We start from the raw sequence: 23,343 nt of genomic DNA on the forward strand, positions 1-23,343 counted from the left end.
CCATACTTGCTCCGGACACTGCGAGAGGGCTGTACAAGCAATGATCACACGCACGGCACAGCGGACACACCAGGAACCGCGGTGTTGGCCGTCGAATGGCGCTAGCTGCGCAGCATTTGTGCACCGCCGCCGTCAGTGTCAGCCAGTTTGCCGTGGCATACGGAGCTCCATCGCAGTCTTTAACACTGGTAGCATGCCGCGACAGCGTGGACGTGAACCGTATGTGCAGTTGACGGACTTTGAGCGAGGGCGTATAGTGGGCATGCGGGAGGCCGGGTGGACGTACCGCCGAATTGCTCAACACGTGGGGCGTGAGGTCTCCACAGTACATCGATGTTGTCGCCAGTGGTCGGCGGAAGGTGCACGTGCCCGTCGACCTGGGACCGGACCGCAGCGACGCACGGATGCACGCCAAGACCGTAGGATCCTACGCAGTGCCGTAGGGGACCGCACCGCCACTTCCCAGCAAATTAGGGACACTGTTGCTCCTGGGGTATCGGCGAGGACCATTCGCAACCGTCTCCATGAAGCTGGGCTACGGTCCCGCACACCGTTAGGCCGTCTTCCGCTCACGCCCCAACATCGTGCAGCCCGCCTCCAGTGGTGTCGCGACAGGCGTGAATGGAGGGACGAATGGAGACGTGTCGTCTTCAGCGATGAGAGTCGCTTCTGCCTTGGTGCCAATGATGGTCGTATGCGTGTTTGGCGCCGTGCAGGTGAGCGCCACAATCAGGACTGCATACGACCGAGGCACACAGGGCCAACACCCGGCATCATGGTGTGGGGAGCGATCTCCTACACTGGCCGTACACCACTGGTGATCGTCGAGGGGACACTGAATGGTGCACGGTACATCCAAACCGTCATCGAACCCATCATTGTACCATTCCTAGACCGGCAAGGGAACTTGCTGTTCCAACAGGACAATGCACGTCCGCATGTATCCCGTGCCACCCAACGTGCTCTAGAAGGTGTAAGTCAACTACCCTGGCCAGCAAGATCTCCGGATCTGTTCCCCATTGAGCATGTTTGGGACTGGATGAAGCGTCGTCTCACGCGGTCTGCACGTCCAGCACCTACGCTGGTCCAACTGAGGCGCCAGGTGGAAATGGCATGGCAAGCCGTTCCAAAGGACTACATCCAGCATCTCTACGATCGTCTCCATGGGAGAATAGCAGCCTGCATTGCTGCGAAAGGTGGATATACACTGTACTAGTGCCGACATTGTGCATGCTCTGTTGCCTGTGTCTATGTGCCTGTGGTTCTGTCAGTGTGATCATGTGATGTATCTGACCCCAGGAATGTGTCAATAAAGTTTCCCCTTCCTGGGACAATGAATTCACGGTGTTCTTATTTCGATTTCCAGGAGTGTATACCAACTACTGAGTTATATATCCCTCCCTCCTCGCATCATACTCATGTAATTCAAAGGACATGCTGATACATACGCTGGTTCCTGCTGACTTGATATGCAAATAAAATTTAAGAAGTGTTCCACCAGTAGACTAGTGTACCATAATGTATATTTGTACTCTGTTCATCAGTTTGTCATTAACACCATTGTTTTATATCTGTAACGTATGTAACAAAAATTGTTCCTCAGTACGCTAGATAATCATATACTCACTATTTTTTGCATTTTAATTTCCACCAGGACATTCAAAAGTTCATGGACGAAGCAGAACACGGAGTAATATTCTTCACGTTCGGATCTGTACTGCAGGCCCGGGATTTGTCTGATGAGAAACGAAGTGCAATACTAGAAGCGTTTGCAGAGCTTCCCCAACGCGTTATTTGGAAATGGGAGGCTGAAAATCTTCCAGGGCAGCCCCCTAACCTGTTAGTACGCAAGTGGCTGCCTCAGTATGAAATACTGAGTAAGTAAACACTTCAACTTTGGTGAGAACATCTGGAAGCTCTTCACTGAAGTTTGCTTGAGTGTGGATTTTTGATTTTTCTGTTTTCTAGCACAATAAACCGTTGCCTGTTTAAAATGTCATCTTAAAATACTGCTTGATTTTGTTCTTAACAGGCCATCCTAAGATGCGAGTGTTCATTACGCATGGTGGATTGATGGGAACCACCGAGGCAGTCTACAATGGTGTGCCATTGTTGGGAATACCTTTGTTTGGCGACCAGTTTCATAATATTAAAATGGCTGTCAGGAGAGGCGTTGCTATACTTCTACCCTTTCCAGAAATGACGAAGAACACACTGCTAGAATCCTTGCGCACTCTGCTTAATGACTCTGGGTAAGTATCACATCATAAAATTATCTTACAGCGCCATTAAGTTTTTCGTGATGGATTTGATGTATTAAATCTTCTCGACAAACTTCGCGCGTTAAACCTGTACAAAACTCTGTGTTCTGGAATGTAGCCACCATTGTCTTAGCCCGGAAATCTACCAGTTTCCAGAGACGTCGGAATTCTGCAGATACGAATACTGTGGGACCAGAGATTGCATCGGCGCCTCCGACGCTAGGACGTCAGCAACTTCATTGTTCGCATTACGATGTAGAATGTGAACTATTCTCTTTTGAAGTCTGTCAATATCACGGCCCCACCCCCACACATTAGTGTGTCAAATCTCCTTCAATGTTGGTGACGCACGTTCTGTTTCCCACTGTCTCTCTGATGTCTGAGTCACAGTAATTTTAGGTCTCAGCCCAGACCGATTTTATGGTTCAAATGGGTAATACCAGTAAGATATAAATTGTTTATATAAGCGTGCTCAGGCAGGTAATGAAGGACTAAAGCTCTGGATTTCAGAGCCATTTTATACTCTGTATCTGGATCTTTATGAATATTTTAGGTACATTCCTCCTAATGTCTTCAATTTTACACACCAAATTGTAAAGATTAAACTTCAAAAATATAGCAAGGCATACTTACCACTATTTGGTGTGGAAAAACGTGTCCATTATTTACAATTCTGTTTGGATTTAAAATAATAATAGTGTAGTCCAGTGCATCAGTCAGAAATTCGTTGTAAATACACACATCGCTTGGAAAATAAGCCCTCATAGTTGCCTATTGAGAGCTATCCAAGCTGCAGTGTGTGTCAAATATTTTTGATCAAAGCTATGCTGACAGATTAAAACTGTGTGCCGGACCGAGACTCGAACTAGAGACCTTTGCATTCGCGGGCAAGTGCTCTACCATCTGAGCTATCCACGACTCACGACCCGTCCTCACAGCTCTAATTCCGCTAGTACCTCGTCTCCTACCTTTTCATTCTGAGAACATAATCTGTTGGTGTGCCTATTCGCACCACACACTATCATTTAAATGCTGAAAGATTTGAGAATTCTGGCAAGTGTTTCCTGGCAGTGATACATAAAAGCCTAGCCATTTCTCATTTCCTTCAACAATCAATCCTGACACACATTCCTATGAATGGAACCATAAACTAGCCATATGACATGTGTACGTAATTATCGTTTCTTCTTGTCAAACGATAGTGGTCTGTGTGTGTTAAGAAATACAAAGCAATATCTGTGTTTATTTCCTCTTATTCATCATTCGCGAGCGCTTGGTCCATTAGCAACATCTCTACCTTTTGGTTCCCACCTCTAATTAATCTGTTTGGTCAACTCCGTCATCTCATCTTTTATTTCTTGTTCAGAAACTCAGTGCATTTCTTTGGCTTACTGAATCTGCACTACCTGTTGCAAGGTTGTACGTTAAAGTATGCTGAAATTTTCTTCCAGCGATATCGAAACGCTGCGATAGATAACCCATCTAGACGTATGCACCTATCTTAACTGCTACGGCTTCGGGAAAAGTACCACGTTGGCTGAAGCAAATTAACTATAAAAATGGGAAAGGACTACTTCTTAGACTTGTTTGGCTTCCGCTACTTTGCACCACGACTAGAAGTTATTCTGTTTGTACTTAGTCAATACTAAGTTCTGGGTTCTTTACTTTTTGCTAACGGTTTTGTTTCGAAAATTGTAGTGAATGAATATAAATAATATTTCATTTTTTCAGAACAGCAGTTGCCAGTTAGTGATAGTGAGCTCTGATGCTTTCTCGGCGTGATTGTCTAATGGTGTGCTTTCAAGTGTACAGTCGAGCCATTGGTTTCGTTTTTTCTTTCAATAAACATCTTGGCTGTACATCAGCAAGCATGCTATTAACAGGTCGCAGTTAACAGGGGTGAGACGCATATTTTTAAAGCACGTCGCTGAAATTACCCAAATATCCAACGTCTGATAGATTAAAAAGGGGACCATGCAGCACTCTTATTTTTTGTAATTTTTTATGTTTATGGTACATGACATGCAGAATTCAGATATACCTATCCTAAAAACATTTCGATGCAACTCTCAAAAATTCTCTAGAAAATCGACTTCGAAGTTTCCCATCTATGTTTAATAAGCTAAAATACGGTACATTGTTTTCGACGAGCAGTGTTGTTCCTTGCTGAGTGCTCGCTGGCTGTGTAGGCGGCCTGGGTTTGATTCCAGGTGGAATCATATTTTAAATAAAGGCGCATGTTCTACGAACATGTCCGTGAATGGTAGAATCAATAAAGCGCAGGAAACATGTCTCGTTTCGGCCATTGTTTTCGTTTTTTCCGTTTAGTTCGAATACCTAAGTCATTTAAATATAAAGTTCATCAAATGCTAATTAACACACACTTGAAAAATACACGTATTCTTATTTCTCATTACGTACTGCACACAAATATCCAGTTTTCATTCCAAACAAAAGTTCTTAATTATTGATTTCTTTATGAAGAATGTTAATCAAGATCGTAAAATTTAAAAAAAAAAATACAAATAAAATTTATGTCTATCGTTTAGTACTCGTTTTTATTCTTCACGTAAATGCTCATAGAAAATGCATCTTTGTTTAAAAATTTGATTCCACCACAATTCGAACACAGAGCCCCCACGCGTCTGGAAAGCTACCACATCGCCACGCTGCTTGTCGGTGAAATTTCAAAGTCGATTTTTTTCGAGTGTTTTTAAGAGTGGAATCGAACTGCTTTGGGGGTATATATGAGTTCCTAACTTCACGTTCCATAAATATAAAAAATTAAAAAAATTGCCCTATGGTCCCCTTGTAAGTGGAGACACAGTGAGAAAGTGCTATTCATATGCAGATGCAGCTATATATTCTTCACTTCTCCATTATTTACTAATAAGTTCAGTCCCTTAAAAGATGATACTGGTAGTTTGGAGTGCTGTAGATGCCCCCCCCCTTCCGCCTCCCTTCCTATGTTTCGCATACGCCTTTCCCTAGCTCTAGACACCAAATACCAGATAGGTGCTGATTATGAACTGATACATACAAATGTGAAAATATGCAAATACATGATAAATGATTAGGCCTAAAGAGATACTGTCCTTACTATTCCAAAATCGCCGGCTTCCTGTGTAACGCTAAGTAAGAGTACTCGAAACAATAAAAGAGACTCAACCCACTACCTGCTAAAGTGAAAATCAAATTTTATCTTGTCAACACATATTTTATGAACGTTAACGACACTTGTTTCTCTCTCTCTTCAGGTAGACCTTGAGCAGACTGCCGGCTCCTTGACGTTGTTTACACTTTTTTTTGTTGCGTAACGTGCAATTATTTTTCAAGTCTATGCTTCAGATTTTCCAGCGATACGCTTCGTGAAGGCTTCCATCTTCTCGTCTACTCACTTAGCAACGCACTACCACCAGGATCTCTCTCTCTCTCTCTCTCTCTCTCTCTCTCTCTCTCTCTCTCTCTCTCCCCCCCCTCCCCCTCCCCCTCCCTCTCTCTCTCTCTCCCTCCCCCTCCCTCTCTCTCCCCCTCCCCCCTCTCTCCCCCCTCCCCCCTCCCCCCAACCCCTGCGGACCCAGTGGTTAGAATAGGCCCGAGGTATTCCTGCCTGTTATAAGAGGCGACTGAAAGGAGTTTCTCACGTATCGCCCTTTATGTGATGGTCTCCTGTCGTGTTTGACCTCCATTTTTCCAAATTTTCCCAAAGAGCGAGCCAATTGGGGAAGAGTGCCTTACATGGTGCATCGTGTCCATCACGCGCTGAGACTTCTCGCATCCTTCGTCGACGTGGATCTGCACTTCCGCTCATTCTCTAGCAGTTAGGGGCGAGGTCACCCTCCTGGGTACGTTTTCCTCCATCCTCTGTGCAGTATCGCTTTCTGCACTGTCGACGATATTGGACTCTTTGCCCTTTTGCACCTGATACCCAGCACAGTAGCCAGTCCATTGTGGTGCGGCCACCAAGTACCGTGTTGGTTGTAGCCTCCTGACCACACAGTGATTGCTCTGCTGATGCCTGCGCCGTTAACTCCCAACGTACACCAAGGAGTAGAAGCCCATCACCCTGAGGCATTTGCACATCCGGCAATGGCCATCCTGCCAGGTGGCCTTTGCTGTGGCTGGGTGGCGCCCGCAGGAAAGGCCCCTCCCTGGTCGGAGAGGGTGGCATCACGGCAGATGACGCGTGATGAAGTGTACCATATCACTTGCAGGTGATGAAGCGCCAGCAGTCTCTAAGCGTTCCAAGTCTCAGTACAATGCAAGGAAGGATGATCCTAAATCGTTCCCCTCCCTGGTCACACCATGGGAGATACGCCAGGCTAAAGATGGCAGCAGACCTTATTCGCCCCGGTACCTCGTATGTACGAGAACTGATCGGACTCCTTTGTCTCCATGAAGCCTCAGTTTTTTGTAAAGCATTTAGAGGACGAGTTTGGGGAGGTGGAGGGCTTGTCCAAAATCTGGTCAGGGTCAGTGTCAGTCTTGATAAAAACTGCATCCTCTGGCACCGTCAAGGTTATTACTCGCTTCTGACAAGCTGGGGATGTTTTCGTTACCATCACGCTTCATAAGAGCTTAAGTATGCTCCAGGGTATTATATTCCACATGGACTTTCTTTGGCAATCTGACGACGGGCTGTGCGCCAGCTGAGATCGACAAGGAGTTCATTTCGCCCTGCGCGTCCGTCGGGCACCGAGGGATAATCAGGTTGCCACTAGTGCCTTCATCGTGGCCTTCGAGAGTGACACATTACCCGAGAAGGTCAAAGTGATGGTCTACTGCTGTGATGTCAAGACTTATATCCCTCTCCCAATTTGGTGCTTTAAGTGTTGGAAGTTTGGCCACATGTCTTCCCACTGTACTTGCAGCATCTCATGTAGAGATTATGGATATCCATCCCATCCCAATACTCCCTGTACCCCGCTTGCCATCTGTGTCAACTGCAGAGAGCATCATTCCCCTTGCTCACCAGACTGCAGGATTTTTACAGAGAGAAAGGAAAATCGTGGAATACAAGACCCTGGACCGACTGACCTACAATGAGGCAAAAAGGAAGTCTGAGGGCCTACATCCTGTGGCTATGGCCACCTCTTATGCTGCCGCTACGAAAACAGTTGTAGCTCATCAGTTCTGCAAGTTGCAGTTGGCTCTCAGAGCTGGAAGACTACACCTACCCACTTGATGGTGGGGCACTTCCCTTCCTTTTGCTCCCGCATCACCTACCTCAGGAGCACTGTCCCCCCCCCCCCCCCCAACCATCAGCCATCAGGGGCACCAGTCCCCACCTCTCAGCCGGAGAAGTGTAAGTCTTCTTCGGAACTTCTCGCTAGGAAGGGGTCCCTTGTGTGACTCCCTTCCCATGTTTCTACTAGTGGGAAGTGCCAAAAACAGGGCTTCGTAATCATCCTCAATCCCAGTGAATGAATCGGAGTAGCCCTCCCAGCTAGAGAAACTCAAAGATCAGCGAGAGAAATCCAGAAAGAAGACCCTCCCCAAGACCAAGGAATTGTGGTGGCACCCACACCACCACTACCTACAAGCTCTGTGTCAGAGGATGAGGTGAAGATTCTGGTGCCCGCTGAGAACCTAGATCGCACCAGACCCTCAGACACAATGGATATAGCCTGTTCAGGAAATAAGTCGGTGGCAGCAGGTGACCCTGAGGTGTAGACTGCCTCATGGAGTGTTTCATACCTTCCCAGTCTCACGATCACGTCATCCTCAAGTGGAATTTCAACGGTTTTTTCCACCGCCTGGCTGAGCTACGGCAACTGTTAAGCTTTATACCTGCTTTCTGCATTGCCGTCCAGGAAACCTGGTTCCCAACAATGTGGACCCCCTGCCCTTCGTGGCTGCAGGGATATTACAAGAACTGTAGTGAATATAATAGGGTCAGATGGAGTTTGCGTTTATGCCCTGGATTCGGTATGTAGTAAACGTGTGCCCCTTCAGACTTCTCTTGAAGCTGTGGCTGTCAGGATACAGATGACACAGGAAAGAACCGCCTACAATATATATCTCCCTCCAGATGGTGCGGTACCCTTTAATGTATTGGCTGCACTGACTGATAACTACATAAACCTTTCCTACTTTTGGGAGATTTTAACGCCCGTAACCCCTTGTGGGAAATTACTGTCCCATCTCGACCGCCACATTTCAGTGTGGCTCATGGTAGTTACTCGGCAATTGATTTATCAATTTGCAGCCCAGGATTTTTCCTATCTATCAACTGAAGAGCACATGACGACCTGTGTGATAGTGACCACTTCCCCATCTTCCTGTCGCTCCCACGACGGTATGCCCACGGATGCTTACCCAGATGGGCTTTAAGGAAGGCAGACTGGGAAGCTTTCACCTCTGCTGTCGCCGTTGAATCTTCCCCACGTGGTGCCATCGATGTTGTGATTGAGCAGGTCACTAAGATAATTTCTGCGGCGAAAATTCGATCCCTCGTTCTCTTAGGTGTCCCCATCGAAAGACAGTCCCTTGGTGGTCGCTGGAAGACGCTGAGGCAATTGAACGTCGGCGAGCTCTACAATGGCATAAGTGGCACCCTTCCCTATAGCACCTAATAGGCTTTAAGAGGCTCCGTGCCCGCGTCCGCCAGCTTATAAAACGACGGTAACAGGAATAGTGGGTGAGGCATGTGTCGACCATTGGGTGCCATATGTCACCTTCCCAAGACTGGACGACAATCAGACGTCTTTTTGGTACCAGACCCCAACAGGTATCCCTGACGATAACATCAATGGCGTGTTATCTAACGACGCAAACGCGATTGCCAAGCACTTTGCTGAGCACTGTGCTCGCGCTTCTGAGACGGAGCACAACCCACCAGCGTTTCGCACCCTCGAACGTCGGATGGAAAGGAAAGTCCTTTCGTTCACTACACGCCACAGTGAACACTATAACGCCCCATTTACAGAGTGGGAGCTGCTCAGCGGCCTTGCACATCGCCCCGACACAGCTCCTGGGCCACATGGCATCCAATCAGTTGATTAAACATCTCTCGTATGACTACAAGCGACATCTCCTCGTCATCTTCAACCGGATCTGGTGAGATGGCGTCTTTCCATCGCAATGGCGGGAGAGCACCATCATTCCAGTGCTAAAATCCGCCTGATGTGGGTAGCTACCGCACCAACGTTCTCTGTAAGCTGCTGCAACGTATTGTGTGTGTGCGGTTGGGTTGGGTCCTGGAGTCACGTGGCATACAGGCTCCATGTCAAGGAGGCTTCCGCCAGGGTCACTCTATCACTGATAATCTTGTCCTCCTCTAGTCTGCCATCCGAACAGCGTTTTCCAGACGCCAACACCTGGTTGTCGTCTTTTTTGATTTACGAAAAGCTTACGACACGACCTGATATTGCCACATTGTATGAGTGGAGTCTCCGGGGCCCGCTCCCGATTTCTATCCAAAATTTCCTGTTGCTCCGTACTTTCCGTGTCAAAGTTGGTGCCTCCCATAGTTCCCTCTGTTTTCAGAAGAATGGCGTTCCGCAAGGCTCCGTTTTGAGTGTATCTCCATTTTTAGTGGCCATTAACGGCCTAGCATCAGCTGTAGGGGGGTCTCACAAGGTAATACCTCTCGTCAAATATCAGGGAACTTTCCGTTATAAACAATAACTTATAAACAGGAAACGTGGTTATCGTTGTGAGAAATATTTTGTTCTGCAACGATTCCAAGGAGACATCAGTTACCATTATTGTCAAATTTCATATTGAATAGATGGCGACAACGAATAAATTTTGTAGCAATGAAAGATAGCAGTGCGGCTGTGTCTGTCTCTCTCTCGCTAGTGGCACGTCTGCAGTGTAGAGTAGGCAGGATGCAAGAATGGTACAGCGATGGCAGGTTTGTCATATTTATAAGTACAGCAGAATAACATGTTACACAACATAACACTTAAACGTAAAATTCCTCAACAAGACATCGTTCACCAATCATTTCACTCAAACTCCTGATGTGTACTTACGGCAATTCATACTCATTGTTTAGCTCCAAATGGACTGTGTAAACTTTTTTTAGATTTGTGCGACAAATTGGTAAGGCACGTAGTAGTAGAGTACCATAGTCCCCTTAAGACTCTAATTTTTTCTGGAAATCAATTGAAGAGTGGAAATGGAAAAACGTTCTAAGTGCCAATTTTTTTCACGAAATGCGTCTTCAGTGTTGTTGCGTTTTCGGTACTCTGTTGTTTGTTCCTGGACTTACTTAGTGTCAAATCGTGGAGAAAATGTTTCAAACATTCAGTGCTAGATAGCACTTGGTCTTCGTGCCGAGGAGTGGTCCCCAGTGGAGTTCAAAGTGCCACTCGTCGACGTCTCCTGTATTTATCCCGGCATGGTTTGAAGAGAATACAAAGTTGTGATGAGTGGGTACAGTTTTTGAGCTGCGATGGATTTTTGTAACGACAGAAAAGCGAAGAAAGGTAAGTAAGGTCTTTATTCCACAAGGTTTCCACAAAACTGTTGAGACAGCTAAAGCTTTGAATCTATTCCATGTAATGTCAATGCACACAACTGATATCTTTGGTTTTAAAGATGCTGCTGGAACATTGTCAACGCAGGCTTGTAAGATCTCCAGATGCAGTATGATCAAAGTGTCTCACATTCATCCATCTCTCAAATAACTACATGAAAAACTGTAATAGAATAATGGAAAAATGTCAGTCGCAATAGGAAAGAGAATGGCAGATGCGTACCATACTGCACTTAATCCGAAAGACCAGCCGTATTTATCAGTTGCAAAACGGGAAGACCTGTTGTTGATTTTGCTGTTTCATCCTTAATAGTACGTGTTCTGTAAACTTAGCAACAAATGAGCCCAAGACTGAAGTTGAGGAAGAAACAGAAGTCAACGCTGTGAGATTTTTCTCTGAATTTAGTGTTATCCTCCTGTAACAAAATTAAAAAATGGTTTCTGTTGATTGGTTTTACGCTTTAAAATATTATTTCCGTATTTCTGTACTCTATCACAAACAAAACGTAGCGCTTCTGTATTCATGGCACTTTAATCAAAAAATTTCTTATTGGTTCCCCAGTTAGTTTCTTGATATGGCACATAAAACATTATTAATAAATTAATTCTTGCCTCATTCTTTTGCTTTGATGAGCTTTCAGCATAATTCTGTGGTATCAGAATACTTTCTCAAATTTTTGGATACAAATAAGTTCTGTACCAAAATAAGATACTGTTCTTTATTCTCCTGACAGATATGAGATTCGGCACTGAAACTTCTCCATTTCAACTCTTTACTTTTTTGACTGGAAAGTTGGGACTGACTATAATAGAACGCACCTTAAGTACCATTTTCAGCTATAGGACTTTACGTATAGGAATTACTTTACGCCAACCTTTCGTTAATTCCATGATGACTTAGTCAGGTTCCTTATTGCGTGTATGGCGCCCTTTACTAATGTAAAGTGTTCTGTTTGTGTCTACGCCCTTGTTTATAAAGTGCTAAACGGACTACTAAGGCTCCCTCAATCACAGCTTGTTTCCTATGTCACTTAACAAGTAATGAGGACATTATCGACCATACTCCTGCTCACTTCGACCATCGCCCATTTCTTCCTGTGGAGTGCATTGGTTGTCCATTCGGAGTCGACGGCCAATCCGTGACATGCCAGATGCAATCTTTCCACTTGCTGTTACGGTTTCCTATTCCTCTCGTTCCTATTGTGGTTAGAGGGTATGCTATTGTAGGTAATATGTTTCCAGACATGTTTCCTTTCCGATCAAAGAAGGTAAAATTTCTCTATAGCACTTCCGCGATGTTAGTCTGGGTACCGTTCCCGCAAATCATTTTCCTTACTTTTCACTTTGTTGTTTCCATATATTACACGTTCAACGATTTTTACTAAATATTTTCCTTGACCAATGAACAGTTTCTCACCTTTCTTTGTCTATATTAGTTTCACTTCCGTGTAACATTACTGGTAAGATAGCTGACTGATACAGACGAATTTTGAAGTTACTTCTAAATGATATTTTCCTTAAAATACTGATGAAAGTGGAAACTGTTCTGCTAGTTGCTACTAGACAGGCGTCTGTTTCTGTATTCATTCTGTTTTTACTTGACACTCCAAAATTATTCGTTTTACAAATTGAAGCTCCTTGGTCTCGCAGCAACATATTTATCTAGGTTCCAAACGTTTCGCCTTTTATCGGAAAATTCGGAATTAGTACAGCGATTACGAACGGCTATAACTATGTGATACACAGCGTTACGTCGACAGTAACTGATAAGAAATGAAAGTTCAATATTTCAACTGTTGAGCAAATGCAGTGTATCGGAAGCTTGTGGTACTGAACACGAGGATCCTCCAGGGCTGTGGATACATTCTGTGTTAAATTCTTCGCCATATGGATCTCAGGACTTCATACCATGGATTTATTCTTAGAGATTTATGTGAAAGACCTAATGTTTGTGTGTATATCTCCTTTGCCGAAAAAATTCCAGAACTCGAAATGCGCATTGATACTGCGTCGTGTTCTTTACTCTACAAATCAAATTATTATTCGAGTAGATTAAAAAAGATACCACGTGATGTAGCATGTAAATATTGTTAAGTTGGACGATACAATCAGATCTGAAGATCGTTCATGTCGAACAGAAAACTCTCACTTAAGAATATTGTACCAAACAGGGCGGGAGAATCAGTAATGATCAATGGCGTGAGAATGCTGAAGGCAATAGAAACCACTGCATTAGACACACAAGATGTATCCACAGAACATGGCCTGTAAATGAAAAAGTGTCATAAAGGTCTCACCAGTGGCAATAGATACCGGGTTAACCCCGTTCCAGAAAGAAACAACCAAAGAGCAGGTAATCATGAGAAAGGTGGAATAGCCAATGGCAGGAAAACAATATGAGAGTCTGAATATATTGTCAGAGGTTTGAACGTGGTAGGGAAGCTATTAAATCTGAAAAGGGAAACGCAGAGGCTCAATCCAGCTGTAATGGAGGCCAGCGAAGCAACTCGAAAGAATATACGGATTTCTGGTCGGACGAATATGGGGCAATGCAGCAGCAGCAGAAAATATCACGGAAGTAGGATTCTTTATTGAATAGTAAGGCAGGTCAGTATGTAAGTTACTGTGAAAAGTATCGCTGACAACAATAATAGTTCGGGTATACATATAGAAGCCGCACGCAGAAGATGTAGTATATGAGGATACTGAAAGGGTAATTCAGTAGGTAAAGGTAGATGAAAACAGTAAAAAAACGTAATTGGAACTCGATTGTAGGGGAAGGAATAGAAGAAAGGGTTACAGAAGAGTATAGGCTTCGTAGTAGGAATGAGAGAGGTGGAAGACAGAGCTACGCAATAAATTTAAACTAGTAACAGCGAATACTTCGTCCAAGAATCACAAGAGGCAGAGGTATACTTGGAAAAAGCCAGCAGCCGTGGGGAGTTTTCAGTTGGTTTACATAATGGTCAGACAGAAATACTGGATTGCGAGGCATACCCAGGTGCAGATACAGACTCAGATCACAATTTAGTAGTGAAGAATAGTAGAATTATGTTAGACTTGTCCGGATGCATCAGTGTGAAGGGAAGTGGGGTGTTGAAGTACTGAGGAATGACAAGATACGTTTCAAGTTATCTAAGGATGTAGATCATGCGATGAGGAATAACACAGTAGACAGTTCAGTTGAAGAAGGGGACATTTCTAAGAAGGGCAATCACAGATGGTTGGAAGAGAAACAGAGGAACAAGGAAGATGACTGCGAAGAAACCATGGGTAACAGAAGAGATACTTCAGCTGATAAGACGAAAGAAGAAAGCACACAAAAATGTTCAGGAAAACACAAGAATCCAGCAATATAAATCACTTCGAAATGACATAAGTACAGGGCAACCAAGGCGAATTGGCTGAGGGAAAATGTGAAGAGACAGAAAAAGTGATCATGTGAGGAACTAACTCATAATATAGAAAATTAAAAAATAAACTTTCGGTGAAATTAAAAACAAGAGTGGCAGCATGAAGAGTGCAATGGATATTCCGCTGTCATACGCAGAGAAGACAGCGGATAGGAGGAAAGAGTACAGTGATGTTCTCTATCAGGGAAATTACTTGTCTGATGACGTGATGGAAAGAGAAACTGGAACTAATACGGAAGGCATACGGCATCCAATATTAGAATTTAAGAGCCTTGGGAGACTTAGTCACATAAGACAGAAGTGATGGATAACATTCCATCACAATTCCTTATACAATGGGGAAGGGGCAACCAAACGACTGTTCATGATTGTGTGTAGAATCTGAGAATGGATAATGGAAGCGAGACTAAACAAAAATCAAGGCACATAGATAGGATTTGTCGACCTGAAGAAAGCGTTAACGTAAAAATGTAAAATGGTGAAAGATTTTGTAATTCCGAAAAAATAAACGTAAGCTATAACGAAAGATGGGTAGTACACAGCATGTAATACCAAGAGGAACAAAAAGACTGGAGGATCAAGAACGAAGTGCTCGGGTAAAATTAAAGAAGGGGCTTAAAATTCAGGGTTAAAGGACATCAACGATAAGATTAGCTGTTGACATTGCTATCCTCAACGAAGGAGGAGAACTAGAGAATCAGTTGGATGGAATGATCAGTTCGATGAAAACAGAATATGGATTAATAAACCGAAGAAAAAGTAGTGAGAAGCAGCATGAATGTGAGTTGCGAGAAGCTCAACATCAAAACTGAGAACGAAACAGACGAAGTTAAGGAATTCTGCTACCTTGGGAGCAAAAAACATGAAAAAGCAAGGACGATATAAGAAGCAGACTAACATAGGTAAAGAGGGCATTCCTAGCCAAGAGAAGTCTGCTAGCATAAAACTAAGTCATTATTTGAGGAAGACATATCTAAGAATGCGCACTGGAAACAAAGAATTGCTTGGTAATGAATCATGGACTGTGGGAAAACCGGAACAGAAGAGAATCGAAGCGGTTATGGCGTTATGCTACAGAAAAAAGTTGAAAATCAGGTGGACTGATCAGGAATGAGGTGGTTCTTCGCAGAATCGGGGAATAAAAGAACATTCAGGAAACACTGAAAAGAAGGGTCAGGTTAACGGGACTTGTGTTAAGCTATCAAGAAAGAATTTCCATGGAACTTGAATGATTGTAGAAAGTAAAACCTGTACAGGAAGACAAAGATTGGGGTACAGCCAACAAATAATTGAGACATAGGTTGCAAGTGCTACTTGGAAGTGAAAATGTTGGTCGGAACAGTCAGAGGACTGATGACCCCCTCCCAAAAGAAAAAAACTCGGATTTCTATGATTTTTGAAATTTTGCGAGACTTAGGTGGTAGGAAGTGTTACGTTGCTGAACTCCTCCCTCCACGTACGGAGTTACAGTACTAAACCTAACCATGATGTGCAGTGCCTCTCTTGTTGAGCGCCGACTAAACGATCCCGTAACGAAACTCGCAGCTCCTCGTTGCAGTCTGGCAGGCCGCCGAGACTGATGAGCAGTACTCAAGAATCGGTTAACAAAGTGTTTCCTACGCCATTTCTGTCTCGTATCATCTAAGGTTCCTTACGGTTCTTCGTATGAGTCTCAACCTGGCATCTCCTTCTTGCACTGTTTGTAGCGTGTGACAATTCCATTTCAGGTTGCTCAGGGTGGTTATTCCTAGTATTTTACGACAGTTACTGGTTCCAGCTATTTATCACAAACAGCGTAAATATACTGTATTGGATTTCTTCTCCTTTGTCCACATCTACATTTATACTCCGCAAGCCACCCAACGGTGTAAGACGGAGGGCACTTTACGTGCCACTGTCATTACCTCCCTTTTCTGTTCCAGTCGCCTATGGTTCGCGGGAAGAACGACTGTCTGAAAGCCTCCGTGCGCGCTTGAATCTCTCTAATTTTACATTCGTGATCTCCTCGGGAGGTATAAGTAGGGGAAAGCAATATATTCGATACCTCATCCAGAAACGCACCCTCTCGAAACCTGGCGAGCAAGCTACACCGCGATGCAGAGCGCCTCTCTTGCAGAGTCTGCCACTTGAGTTCGCTAAACATCTCCGTAACGCTATCACGGTTACCAAATAACCCTGTGACGAAACGCGCCGCTCTTGTTTGGATCTTCTCTATCTCCTCCGTCAACCCGATCTGGTACGGATCCCACACTGATGAGCAATACTCAAGTATAGGTCGAACGAGTGTTTTGTAAGCCACCTCCTTTGTTGATGGACTACATTTTCTAAGGACTTTCCCAATGAATCTCAACCTGGTACCCGCCTTACCAACAATTAATTTTACGTGATCATTCCACTTCAAATCGTTCCGCACGCATACTCCCAGATATTTTACAGAAGTAACTGCTACCAGTGTTTGTTCCGCTATCATATAATCATACAATAAAGGATCCTTCTTTCTATCTATTCGCAATACATTACACTTGTGTATGTTAAGGGTCAGTTGCCACTCCCTGCACCAAGTGCCTATCCGCTGCAGATCTTCCTGCATTTCGCTACAATTTTCTAATGCTGCAACTTCTCTGTATACTACAGCATCATCCGCGAAAAGCCGCATGGAACTTCCGACACTATCTACTAGGTCATTTATATATATTGTGAAAGGCAATGGTCCCATAACACTCCCCTGTGGCACGCCAGAGGTTACTTTAACGTCTGTAGACGTCTCTCCATTGATAACAACATGCCGTGTTCTGTTTGCTAAAAACTCTTCAATCCAGCCACACAGCTGGTCTGATATTCCGTAGGCTCTTACTTTATCAGGCGACAGTGCGGGACTGTATCGAACGCCTTCCGGAAGTCAAGGAAAATAGCATCTACCTGGGAGCCTGTATCTAATATTTTTTGGGTGTCATGAACAAATGAAGCGATTTGGGTCTCACACGATCGCTGTTTCCGGAATCCATGTTGATTCCTACAGAGTAGATTCTGGGTTTCCAAAAACGACATGATACGCGAGCAAAAAACATGTTCTAAAATTCTACAACAGATCGACGTCAGAGATGTAGGTCTATAGTTTTGCGCGTCTGCTCGACAACCCTTCCTGAAGACTAGGACTACCTGTGCTCTTTTCCAATCATTTGGAACCTTCCGTTCCTCTAGAGACTTCGGGTACACGGCTGTTAGAAGGGGGCAAGTTCTTTCGCGTACTCTGTGTAGAATCGAATTGGTATCCCGTCAGGTCCAGTGGACTTTCCTCTGTTGAGTGATTCCAGTTGCTTTTCTATTCCTTGGACACTTATTTCGATGTCAGCCATTTTTTCGTTTGTGCGAGGATTTAGAGAAGGAACTGCAGTGCGGTCTACCTCTATGCGTAATATGTTAAAATAATTTGTTAAAGGTCAACTGTCAGTTCCTGCCCCATTCATCAATCCTTTGGATGTCTTCCTCCAGCTCTCCACAGCCATTTTGGGTTGCTATCTTCTTACAGACAACCGTATCATCTACAAAAAACCTCATGTAGGTTTCGACGGTATCCATTATATATAAATTACATCTGTCACTTTAGTGCCGTTAAGAGCGACGTTTTGAGCTGTCTGCAAGAGAATCTGGAATCCAGTGACAAATCTGGTCCGACACTCGACAAACTCGTATCGTTTTCGCTAAACAGCAGTGCGAGACGGTGTCAAATGCCTTCCTGAAGTCATGTAACACGGAATCAAACCGAGCGTCGATGTCTATGGCACTCCGGATCGCATGCAGGAACAAACCGAGCTGAGTTTAGCAAGACCTCTTCTTGTAGAATCCATGTTTTTGGGATATTCTCGTTCTCCAGAAACGTCGTATACGTGAGCATAAAACATAATCCACAATTATTCTACAACAGTTCCACATCAATGATACACGGCTATAATTATGTGCATATGTCCTGTGACCTATTTTGGAAATAAGAGTGACTTGCACTTTCCCAGGTGATAGGTACTCTTAGTTTCTCGACCGACTTAAGATCGGAACTTAATAGCCTGAAGCGTATTGAATGTTACTTTCGAATTCTGTCCTTTTGTGAGGCACATCTTCGGTCTCAGAAATGAATAATTCATATTAACTATTCAGATACCCTGAAGCTTGTGTCCTGTCACTCACCTTAACCAAAAATATTTTCACAACCTTCTTAACATTTCTTATTACACGCGGAGTCATTGATATACCACAGGCATATGACCGCTGATGCGCTCCTCTAAATTACCTGTTTCGTTAAGTTCAGATATGTTTGTTGCTAGGCGGTGTAAGACGTCTCCCTGACTAAATAGTTCAAATGGCTCTGAGCACTATGGTACTTAACATCTGTGGTCATCAGTCCCCTAAATAGTTCTCCATCTGCTCGAAGTTATTTTCAGACAAGACATTGGGACCGACAAATGAATCCCTGTCTTTTGCACCAGTTCCATCGCCTGCCTCTCTCATTCTACAGTTGATAAACTGAATTTTCTCCCTATTACAAAAGTGTGATAGGATACTTTTTTGCGATATTGAACAACTTCTTTCTGAAGTGCTCTGTCACTACAGCTCCTGACGCGCGCGGCTTATAAAGGCACCTGATTACCAGGTATGACTCATCTTTGAGGCTTAGCTTCAATCAGATTACTTCACATTCGGAATTCGTAATAACACTATATCAAATTTTTTACTGCAATAAAGACGCCATCACCATTCGTGTCTACCCTATCCTCACGATAAAAATTCGAATGTATATTTAGGATTTCATTGCTGTTCCCTTCCAGTATCAACCAATTTTCTGTTCCTGATTACTGTCTGGACATCATTACTTTTAATAATCGATGTAGCTGTGTTCCCGTTTTCGGCGGGCAATATACACAACTCGCCATTAAAATTTCTACACCAAGAAGAAATGCAGATGATAAACGGGTATTCATTGGACAAATGTACTATACTAGAACTGACATATGATTACATTTTCATGCAGTTTGGGTGGATAGATCCTGAGAAATCAGTACCCAGAACAACCTCCTCTGGCCGTAATAACGGTCTTGATACGCCTGGGCATTGAGTCAAACAGATCTTGGATGGCGTGTACAGGTACAGCTGCCCATGCAGCTTCAACACAATACCACAGTTCATCAAGAGTAGTGACTGGCGTATTGTGACGAGCCAGTTGCTCGGCCACCATTGACCAGACCTTTTCAATTGGTAAGAGATCTGGAGAATGTGCTGGCCAGGGCAGCAGTCGAACATTTTCTGTATCCAGAAAGGCCCGTACAGGACCTGCAACATGCGGTCGTGCATTATCCTGCTGAAATGTAGGGTTTCGCTGGGATCGAATGAAGGGTAGAGCCACGGGTCGTAACGCATCTGAAATGTAACGTCCACTGTTCAAAGTGCCGTCAATGCGAACAAGAGGTGACCGAGACGTGTAACCAATGGCACCCCATACCATCACGCCGGATGATACGCAAGTATGGCGATGACGAATACACGCTTCCAATGTGCGTTCACCGTGATGTTGCCAAACACAAACACGGATGCGACCAGCATGATGCTGTAAACAGAACCTGGATTCATCCGAAAAAAATGTTTTGCCATTCGTGCACCCAGGTTCGTCGTTGAGTACACCATCGCAGGCGCTCCTGTCTGTGATGCAGCGTCAAGGGTAACCGCAGCCATGGTCTCCGAGCTGATAGTCCATGCTGCTGCAAACGTCGTCGAACTGTTAGTGCAGATGGTTGTTGTCTTGCAAACGTCCCCATCTGTTGACTCAGGGATCGAGACGTGGCTGCACGATCCGTTACAGCCATGCGGATAAGATGCCTGTCATCTCGACTGCTAGTGATGCGAGGCCGTTGGGGTCCAGCACGGCGTTCCGTATTACCCTCCTGAACCCACCGATACCATATTCAGCTAACAGTCATTGGATCTCGACCAACGCGAGTAGCAATGTCGCGATACGATAAACCGCAATCGCGATAGGCTACAATTCGATCTTTATCAAAGTCGGAAACGTGATGGTACGCATCTCTCCTCCTTACACGAGGCATCACAACATAATTTCACCAGGCAACGCCCGTCATGTGTTGTTTGTGTATGAGAAATCGTCTGGAAACGTTCCTCGTGTCAGCACGTTGTGGGTGTCGCCACCGGCGCCAACCTTGTGTGAATGCTCTGAAAATCTAATCATTTGCATATCACAGCATCTTCTTCCTGTCGTTTAAATTTCGCGTCTGTATCACGTCATCTTCGTGGTGTAGCAATAATAGCCGCTTCCTGCATGCATTGCACTCCTGACATTGAGGTGAGACACTAAGACTCTCACTCAGTAGCGGAGGTCGAGAGATTCGCATTCGATATCGTCACAGAATTATCTGCTCCAGTGGTTCACTCTTCTCAAAGCCAGAGGACCGCGATCGACTCTGGGTACAACGCTACAGATAGTGAGCTGAACTTGCACCCCGCATGTGATGCATGTTACCTTCACCAGAACAGAGGATGACCTCAGCACCCAAGTGGCAGGCGTCATTCATGACAACATGAGACAAGATTTGCAGCTGGTTGCAAGCAGTGCTTTAGACAGACGCTGTCAGAACCCCCTCCACTTCTAGTACAATATCTCCCGACAAACATGCAGAGTACACACTGGCATTCTTTTCCGGTCTGCCTGCACTTTTCATAACGGGTTCCATTATTCGTCCAACGTTGGATTTCCCAATGGTTAGCATACTCGCTCTCTGCATTTGTCCAGACTGGGGGTCCACAACTTGTGGTCTAGGGGCTAGCATTGCCGCCTCTGGATTATGGGGTCCCAGGTTCGATTGCCAGCTGTGTTGGGGATTTTCTGACTGGTGACTGGGTGTTTGTGTTGTTCTCATCATTTCATCATCATTTGTGAGAGTGACTGGATTGGATTGTGAAAAGAAAAAGGACTGTGTAAAAATTGGGACTTCGTATGGGCGCTGATGAACGGGCAGTTGAGCGCCTCACAAACCGAACATGATGATCATCATCCAGATTTGGGAGGAAATGCAACCTGTCCCCAAAAAAGAGGCATCTCATCTTGACTCAACTGTGTTACCTACACTGGGTTGCATCTCGTACCTGTTGCTAAGGCGTAACGGAGCAGCCAGTTCCAGTTTCGCCCTCTGCCCAGACGCATGCGAACCCACCAATGTCCGCTAGTCACTTTCAAGTGAAGACAGATCAAATACTGCGTTTCGGAAGACAGTTACAATGGGGTTTCCCAAGAATTCCAGCGGGACCAAATCTGTCAAAGTTCCGCCGCTGGATCACCATTGTCGCTGCAGCTTTGAGCAGTATCCTGGAGACTGCCGACCGAGGTTAATGCTTCCAGCTGTATCTGGACAGTGACCATTTTCTTTGTGTCCGCACACAACAAGCACATTCCCTTTCCATTTCGTACTGTGCAAAAGATCTGTACAAAACTTGAAAAATACAAAGCAGTCAGGGCTAATTGAAGAAGGGAAAAAAACAAACAGACAGAGGTAAGAGATAAAATTACAAGACTGTATCGCTACTGAAGCGCACAAAGTATAAACGAGGAAAATAGAAAAGCAGCATTAAAATTTGTTCTACAGTATTCTGATTCTACATTAAGGCCAGAAAATCCGCAAGCTCTTATGTACAAACAGTTCTCACTGAAAAGCCAGTTCACACAAAGCTAATGTACGAAAAAAATACGCAAGCACTTAGAAAAAGTAATTACATTACGCAATCCAGACAAGCACGCAGATAATAGCTTCTTGATAGCTCTTGAGTAAACAATAATTAGCGACTCTGTACAAACAAAAACAACCGCTGCTGCTGCAGGCCGATACTACTTCTTATGCATCTGGAAATCTACTTGTGGATGTTATCGGAGGACAATTCTGAAAATTCGCACACAAAGTTAAGCGGAAACAGTATGCCTGCTAGCCTATTAACAGATGACACGTAGACTTTGTCAGGACAAGTTAGTAACTACAAAATTCCACTGAAGACGTCTTTTATATTAAAGGTGAAACCAGCCTGGAAAATACTATATTGCAACACGAAAAAGGCGTTTAATGTATGAAAGAAACATTTAAATATTTTCTGCGGAAATTCCCACACCAAGTACTTGAAGTGGTCAACTGTCTTGAAAGTGAATGCATCAAGTCAAGAGCGCAAACTCGTTTGATTCGATTACACTACTGTTCGTGAAAATTGGAACACCAAGAAAAACCGGATTTCTGTGCAATTTATTTCGCAGATTAGGGAAATAACAATAAATAATTCGATTTAAGAACTGCACATGCACTTACACTGTGAGAATTCAGTGCGATCTGAAGCAGCCACGTGCTGAAAGGGCCTGTAGAAATCGTGAAATGGAATCAGAGGGCCTGGATACGCTGTTCGAGAACAGTACCACGCGGTTTGTACCCCCTGCGGGTTGCAATAGTCCCCATGTATTCCTGCCTGTCGTAAGAGGCGACTAAAAGGAATCTAGCATGTTTCGGCTTCTATGTGATGCTCCCCTGTAGGGTTTGACCTCCATTTTTCCAAATTTTCCCGAAGAGCGTCCTAATTGGGGAAGGGCGCCTTACATGGTGCATCGTGTCCATCATGCGCCGAGACCTCTCGCATCCTTCGTCGAAGTGGAATCTGCACTTCCGATCATTCTCCAGCTGTTTTGCGAAGTCACCTTCCTGGATGCGTTTTCCTCCATCCTCTGTCAGTAACGCTTTCTGCACTGTCGACGATAATGGACTTCTTAACCCGTCTGCGCCTGAGATCCAGCACGGTAGCAAGTCCATTGTGGTGGGGCCGCCATGTACCCTGTTGGTTGTAGTGCTATGACCACACAGGTATCACTCTTCTGATGCCTGCACCATTAACTCCCCACGTATGCCAAGGAGTAGATGCCCATCCAGCCAGGTGGCTGTGGCTGGGTGGCGCCTGTAGGCTGGGCCCCTGGTCGGAGTGGGTGGCATCAGGGCGGATGACACGCCATAAAGCGTGGTACGTCATCTCTTGCTGGTGGTCAAACACCAGCAGTCTCTAAGCGGTCAGGGTCTTAACTTCAGTGCTAAGAAATATGACCCCTAATCGTTCCCCTCCCCCCTAGCGACACCATAGGATGAACGCCAGGCCAAATAGT

At 44.7% G+C, this 23,343-nt stretch overlaps 1 protein-coding gene across 1 annotated transcript in view; it reads left to right on the forward strand.

Moving 5' to 3' along the window:
* The window catches only part of LOC126260263 (UDP-glucosyltransferase 2-like), a 159,259-nt gene that overhangs the window by 128,574 nt on the left and 7,342 nt on the right, over window positions 1-23,343 (forward strand). Inside the window, exons 3-4 of the mRNA XM_049957592.1 lie at window positions 1,655-1,877; window positions 2,033-2,252. Coding sequence (XP_049813549.1) covers window positions 1,655-1,877; window positions 2,033-2,252 — 443 coding nt within the window. The remainder of the gene's footprint in view (window positions 1-1,654; window positions 1,878-2,032; window positions 2,253-23,343) is intronic.

Source organism: Schistocerca nitens, chromosome 5 (genome assembly GCF_023898315.1).
Source record: "Schistocerca nitens isolate TAMUIC-IGC-003100 chromosome 5, iqSchNite1.1, whole genome shotgun sequence".
Taxonomy (NCBI): Eukaryota; Metazoa; Arthropoda; class Insecta; order Orthoptera; family Acrididae; genus Schistocerca; species Schistocerca nitens.